A 7,104-nucleotide genomic window follows, 5' to 3' on the forward strand; every position below is an offset into this window, starting at 1 on the left:
TTTCAGTCAGAATAACTGGTCACTGGAGTGGGGAGAGGGGGAGGGTCCCTTTACCCCATGACTGTGCCATCCTGGTGTCAGGGTTCCCTGCAGGACTGAGCCCTGATGTCCATCTTGGGCTCTCCTCCCCTGCTCCCTGCCCACGCCTCCCCAGCCCCTGCACCCATCCTCTCCTGCCCACTTAGGAGTCACCCAGGCCCAGGCAGTCCCCAGACTCCCTCAGAGATATAACCTTGTGAGACAGTCAACAGAGGTCTGGCCTGATGCCCTCTGACCCAGCTAAGGTCAAGGCTGGGACCAGGGACACAATCACTATGTCTGCTGTGGAAAATAATGTGTGTCCAGTGACCTGCTCCCCACCTAACCAAGTACATTTGATGTGGGTCCCTCACAAGGTTGAGACACGGTGGGTCTACATTTCTACCATGAGCATCCACTCTCCCCCATCCCTGCTGCTGGGCTCCCTTGATGTGTCCTGGTCAGTCCTACAAAGTCCTGTGGTGGATGTGGAGTCATTTTCCGCATCACAAGCTGATAATCTACCCCATTAGAGATGCCAATGAGCCCCAATTCTCCTGCTGCACACCTCCTCACAGGCTCTTTGATGCCCAACTAGTCCCCAGTCTGGACCCTCCATGGGGCTCAGAACTCTCTGTCCAGCCTCCCTCTGAGTCAGATGTTTTCTGGTGAACTCAGTCCTGACAGGAATCCTGCTCTCTCCATGGGAACCAGGAGGCAGGACACTCCCTGCAGACAATTCGCTGAAACTCTGAGTGTCCACACTCTTCTCTGAGCAGAGCCCATGCTGTGGGCACAGGGCTGTGAGCCCTGGGGTATGGTTATTGTGCCCACCCTCTCTCAGAGTCAGGATCCTTCTTGTCTCTCCCAGCATCACCCCACGGGCCTGAGGGAGGACACAGATGCTGTGTTGTCCAAATGACCTCAGTGATGACCCATGTCCCTCACTGTCCTGGTGTCTGGGAGGAGGTCAGAGCCACAGGGATGGAAGGAGGAGTCGAGATCTCAGGGTCCTGCAGAGCGACAGGGAGTAGCTCACCCTGAGTAGCTCACCCTGAGCCCTGTGGGGAAGAAGGGGCAGGGGAGGGAGTTTTGGCCTCACTTCCCCTTTGTCTGTGTCACTGTGGCTTAACTGTTTTGCCTACCAATATAATTGCCTGTGCCACAGTAATACTCAGCCTCGTCCTCAGGCTGGATGTTGGAGATGGTCAAGTAGCGGTCAGCCCCTGAGCTGGAGCCTGAGAAGCGATCGGGGATCCCCTGCTCCTTTACGATGCTTCCATCACTCTTCACATAAATCACATTCCGTGGGGCCCTCTCTGGCAGCTTTTGAAACCATTGAATGATGTAGGAGCGCTGCTCCCTGCTCAGGGTGCAGGTCAGCTTGACCGAGGCTCCCAGGGAGGCAGATGCAGAAGGGGCCTGGGTCAGCACAGGCACAGCACAGAGACCTGGAACAGAAGATTCAAGAATCATGGTGAGTGAGATTGGACAGATGCCCCTCGTGATTGTGTATTTGCAGGATATACGAGAGAGGGGACCCCTGAGTGTCTGGGCTGCTCTGACCTGAGGAGACCATGAGGGGCAGGAGGTAGAAGGACACCCAGGCCATGGTGGAGGCTTCCAGGAGCTCTGGCCTGAGGCTGCCCAGCTGCACTGGCCTCTCCAGGCTCCTGTCTTATCCTCCCTGCCTGCAGCTCCAGGAGGCGGGGCAGCCAATGCAAATCTCTCTCCAGTCCCCAGGGTGTGTGTCTCAGTCTTGTCTGAGCCCTGAACCTAAGGGCCTCATGCTGGTGATTTCCTGAATTTAGAAAAATGGCAGGTGTGGGTTTCGTTGTCGGAGCTGATTTTACAGCAGAAGTGTCTTCAAAGGGAACATCAGTCATGCCCAGTGCACTTGAGCACAGCCCAGTGTCTGGACTAATTAGGTCTCCAAACCAGGACCACAGCGCCCCCTGGTGCCAAGATGAATGTCATCCTGCATGTGCTGACAGTCACCAGCATGACTGCTTCTGACCCTGATGGAGACCAGGCCCTGGGTGAGCATGACATGGGCCCCTCACCAGACACTCGGAATAACCAATGACAGCCTTTGCTCCTGTGATTTTCTCAAAATGCCCAAGAAGTAATGGGTGGCCAGAATTGCCACCTCAGAGCCCATTGTTCGCTCTCCTGCCCTCCCCGCACTGGGCATGTAGTTTTCCTCCTTGCCTCATCCCAGGCCTTCTGGGCCCTCCTGTCAGGGTCCCACTTCTGTATTCAGGTGTCTGACCTCCCATGTCTATGCAGTGAACACTCAGCTGCTCACGGGGCTGGAATCTGATTCCCAGTTAAGTCTGAGTCTGTCTGTGGCCAGAGGTGGGGACCCTCCTTCTGCTCCCTCCATGGTAGAAAACAGATTCTGTGTGGGTTGGACATGGGGACCTGAGACCTTGGTCAGGCTCCATGTTTCTGGTTCCTTTCCTGATATTTTAGGTTGAGGATCCTTTTCCAACTAGGTCAAAGGCATGGTTGTGGGACAACTGTCAGGTAGGCACAGGAGCCGATTTTTTCTAAGGTATAGTGTTGACATGTGTGCTTTCCCTAATATCCCTAACAAATGTATTTGTCCTCAGGCTCCTGCTGCTGAAAATATACAATGTGACTCACTGACACATGCTGAAACGCTGCACCTGGACCCCCTGAGAGGCCCCTGTGCCCCTGGGCATAGACACCCCTGACACGCTGCCCCTCCCAGTTGTGTGTGAAGAGGTGACTGAGACTGGACAGGGCCACAGCCTCAGGCCCGTCCATCCTGCTCCCAGCCGAGCACCCCACACAGCCCCCCATGATGCCTCCTCCCCTCCAATGTCCCTCAGAGTCTCAAGGGCCTGCTGGCTCCTCAGGGCCAGTCCTCACACCTTTGCTTATGGGTCTCAGTGCAGCGTGGGGCCAGTTGTTAGCACAGTCCTGGGAGATCGGACTTTCCTAAAAGCTTGGAAACTGCTAAGTTCTCTCTGTGGAGAACGACAGGTCATCGACTTCAGTAACATTTCCTGATGATCAGCCACCATCTAGATCGATTCCAAAATATAACTTTGTGATTGTTCATGAGATTTATGAAAATGACTTTCTCTTGAAAGGGATCCTTATATCACATTATGAGTAATTTACAAGGACACCTAAGGGATTGTTTCCCTAATACAAATCCACATGCCTCATACAGGCCAATTATGTTCCCACATGGGAATGCTGGGACAGAGAATCTGCTGTGGGCTCAGTCCCTTTTCTAGTTCTGACTTGAGTAATTTGCACGTTACTCCATGCCTCAGCTTCCCCATCTGTGAAATGGGTGAAATGAGAGCAATTATTTTTGGGATTGCTACTGAAGGATTTAATAAGTATGAATTGTTTTCAATGGTTAGACATGTGTTAAGAACATAGAAATTTTTTCTTCCTCCTCTATTAAAATTCTTATCCTCATATTGTTACAGGGCAGGGAGAGGGGCAGCCCAAACCCTGCAAACCTGCCTATTCTACATGGGTTCTGCCATCCGCCGCATCAACACAAAACATATGAGACTTTAATGGGAAGGAACTTTAATAAAACTAGGAAACACTACAGTAAAGGCAAAGAATCTAGTTTCTAAATGAAGCACCCAAAGTTACCCGTCCCTCGTGGGTAAAAGTCCATCCAAATGGGATCGGCCCATAGCAAGGCCCCAAAGCCTGCCACAAGTCTAAAGCATCTTCCAGTGGGGACCCACAGAAAAGGGTCACAAACAACCGGACAAGTCCGGAAGGAAAAGAGCAAAATCAACATCAAGATAAAAGCTGCCGAAAAAAGAGGACCAGAAGGGAGGGAAGCGCAGAACCCTGCTCCCCTCCCCCGCCCACAGAGGCGGCACTCTCCCACCGGCAGAGAGGAGGAAAACAACAAACTAAAACGACCCACAAGAACAAAGGGCGCAGCAAGCGGGACTGTGAGTGGAAAGGAACTATTGCAGCCACCACACCCCGTGAACGGGAGCTGTGGAGAACCCTGCAGGATCCGCCGCGGAGCTCCAGGCGCCATTGAAGAGAGACCCCGCCCAGGAGGAGCCCAGCACCAGCACACAGCCCCGGCCGCCCGGTAAGCCTGCGCGGAAAGCGGCGCGCTGGAAAAACAGGCGCGGATCGCGGTCAGGATTGCGCGGAAAGCGGCGCGGATAGCGCTGAAAAGCAGTGCGGCGGTGGCGCAGCGGTTGAGCGCTGGGTTGCGAAACTGCGCGCGGCCTCTGCGGCGCCGGTTCGATCCCCGGCTGCTCCCCGGCCACCGGAGGAGGATCCCACATGGCGTGCAGACCTCTCCTGCCGCCCGCTGCTCCCCTCAGCAGTGTACTTCGTTCCTTCTGCCTGCTCTGCTCCCCGCTCTGGCTCTGGTGAATTCTCTCACCCTCCCTCCCGCACTTCGGACTGTACCCAGTGCATGTATAAACAAAACAAACAAACAAACCAGCAAACAAATAAATAAAGCATGCCTCTATAAAAAAAAAAAAAAAAAAAAAAAAAAAAAAAGAAAAGCAATCGCGGATCCAGATCGGATCGCAGCTGCCCAGGTCCCCGCGCCTGCGACCTAGGCTTGCGGGGAGACCGTGGAGGCCCTCCCTGAGTGAGCAGGAACCAGGCTCCCAGGCACGGGAGCGGGATTCAAAAGGCGCCATTCCCGCGCCACTGATCTGGGCTACAGCCCGCGTCCTGGAACTGAGGGCTTTGGAACTGAGACCCGGGGCACGAAATTAGGGGCGTGGGTTCCCCACGACGGTTGGGCACAAGGCAGACACAGCACCCCAAAGCCGTTGAGGTGTACCCTACCATCCCCGCTCTGCTCCCTGTCCCACGGGGTGGAAAATCAGCTCCCCAAGGGCTCTAGGAGAGATCTCTGGCGCCACCTAGCGTCTTGAAGCCAGCACAGGCTCCTGAAGGAGCTAGTGGCCAGCTGGGGAGTTAGCCCACGCCAGGCCCCTTCCGAACAAGTAGTCTGAGCCCACAGGGAGAGCGAGCACCCACAGCCGGGGCAGACCAAGCGCGCAGAAGAGTGTGCCTGAGATCTGACGTGCAGGGAGTGTGTCCCACATCACCATTATAGAATAGGGACATTTCTTCAGTAAAGACTACCTGCAGAAGGCTTCCTCAGGAGCCAGAGGTGAGCGGGGGAAGTTCGCCCATGCCAGACCCCCTCTGGCCTGCAGTCCAAGCCCAGAGGGGGAGCAGGAACCCACCGCCGGGGCAGACCAGGCGCACAGGGGAGTGTGTCCCCACATCGGAATTTTAGAACAGGGACCTTTCTCCAGTAAAGACTGCTTGAAACTGACAGATGACTCCTGGAGGAACCAGAGGGGAGCAGAGAAGCCCACCCAAGATGCCGGCCAGTCCCAACAACACAGTGTCCCAACGCATACGGCAAATTAGAAAACAGACAGTAGGGCGGAGAAGAACCACACGCAACCTAGCAACTCTCCAGAGAAAAAGCACACCACAAAAAGAAAACCAGCCCCCAGATTGCAACGACAGTAACTTGGAAGAACTTCTGAGCCTTCCAGAAAGAGAATTTAAAATTGCCGTGATTAAAAAACTGACAGAAGTCATAAAGGAAAACAATGATAAGGGAAAAATAATCAACGATCAGAAGAATGAAATTGAGTCCCTAACGAGGGAAGTAAAAGAAATGCAGGAGACCAAAGAATTAATGGAAGAACTAAAGAATTCTGGGAAAAGCAATGAAAGCAGAATTGATGAAATGGAAGAACGAATAAGTACTCTTGAAGACACAGAAATAAAAGAACCAAAACAGAAAAGGAAAGAGAAGTACGAAGGAAAAAGAATGAAGAAAGACTTCGGGAACTATCTGACTCTATGAGGAAAGGAAATATAAGAGTTATAGGAATACCAGAAGGAGAGGAGAGAGATGTAGGAACAGAGAAAATATTCAAAGAGATAATTGAAGAGAACTTCCCAAATGTGAAGGAGGAGCTGAAAATTGATATACAAGAAGCAAGAAGAACACCAAACTTCCACGACGAAAGGAAAAATACAGCAAGACACATAATAGTAAAGCTCCCAAGAATCCAGGACAAGGAAAAAATAATGAAGCTGGCAAGAGGGAAGAAACAGATAACATTCAAAGGAAAACCAATCAGGGTGACATCAGACTTCTCCGAAGAAAACACTACGGGCAAGGAGAGAGTGGAGGGATATAGTCAACAGACTCCAAGAAAACAGATGCCAACCAAGAATACTCTATCCCGCAAAGCTCTCCTTCCTTTGAAGAAAGAATATGGACTTTCCCAGACAAACAGAAACTCCGGAATTCATTGCAACTAAACCCCCACTCCAAAAAATACTACAAGGAGTCCTAAAGCCAGAACCTCAGAGGGACGAATAACAATGAAAGAAGGCCAAAAAAAAAAGTTATTAAAAGAATAAATAAATAAAATCAAAGGAAAGACAAACACAATGGCAAATACAGATGTTAACATATCAATATTAACTCTAAATGTAAATGGACTAAACTCTTCAATAAAAAGACATAGAGTTGCAGCCTGGATTAAGAAACAAAACCCAACCTTTTGCTGTCTCCAGGAAACACATTTAGCTACAAAAGATAAAAATAGGCTCAAAGTTAAATGGAAAAAACAATCCTACAAGCAAATGGACCCAAAAAGAAAGCAGGAACAAGCTATACTTATATCAGATAAAACAGATTTCAAACTCAAAAAGATAAAAAGAGACCCCAATGGTCACTACATTATGATCAAGGGGACAATACTTCAAGAAGAAATAACACTCATTAACATATACTCACAAACGAAGGAGGACACCAAAATATATCAGAACTGTTGTCCTCTCTGAAAACAGACATCAGAGAAAAGAAAACACATACGTAGTGGGAGACTTCAACACACCACTATCAACAATGGATAGATCAACAAGACAAAAAATAAGTAAAGAAACCAAAGCTCTAAATAAGGACCTAGAGCAATTGGGCTTAACAGACATCTATAGAACACTAAACCCCCCAAAAACGGAGTACACATTTTTCTCAAGCGCACATGGATCATTCTCCAG

The 7,104-nt window shown here is 50.7% G+C and overlaps 1 gene segment (V, D, J or C); it reads right to left on the reverse strand.

Moving 5' to 3' along the window:
* Positions 1 to 1,053: 1,053 nt before the first annotated feature.
* On the reverse strand, positions 1,054 to 1,630 carry LOC119244087 (immunoglobulin lambda variable 4-3-like). The segment is given in 3 exon segments: positions 1,054 to 1,079; positions 1,164 to 1,469; positions 1,585 to 1,630. Coding segments are annotated over 3 exon segments (378 nt in total).
* Positions 1,631 to 7,104: the final 5,474 nt, after the last annotated feature.

Source organism: Talpa occidentalis, unplaced genomic scaffold (genome assembly GCF_014898055.3).
Source record: "Talpa occidentalis isolate TD23 unplaced genomic scaffold, MPIMG_talOcc4v2.1 talOcc4.14, whole genome shotgun sequence".
Lineage (NCBI taxonomy): Eukaryota > Metazoa > Chordata > Mammalia > Eulipotyphla > Talpidae > Talpa > Talpa occidentalis.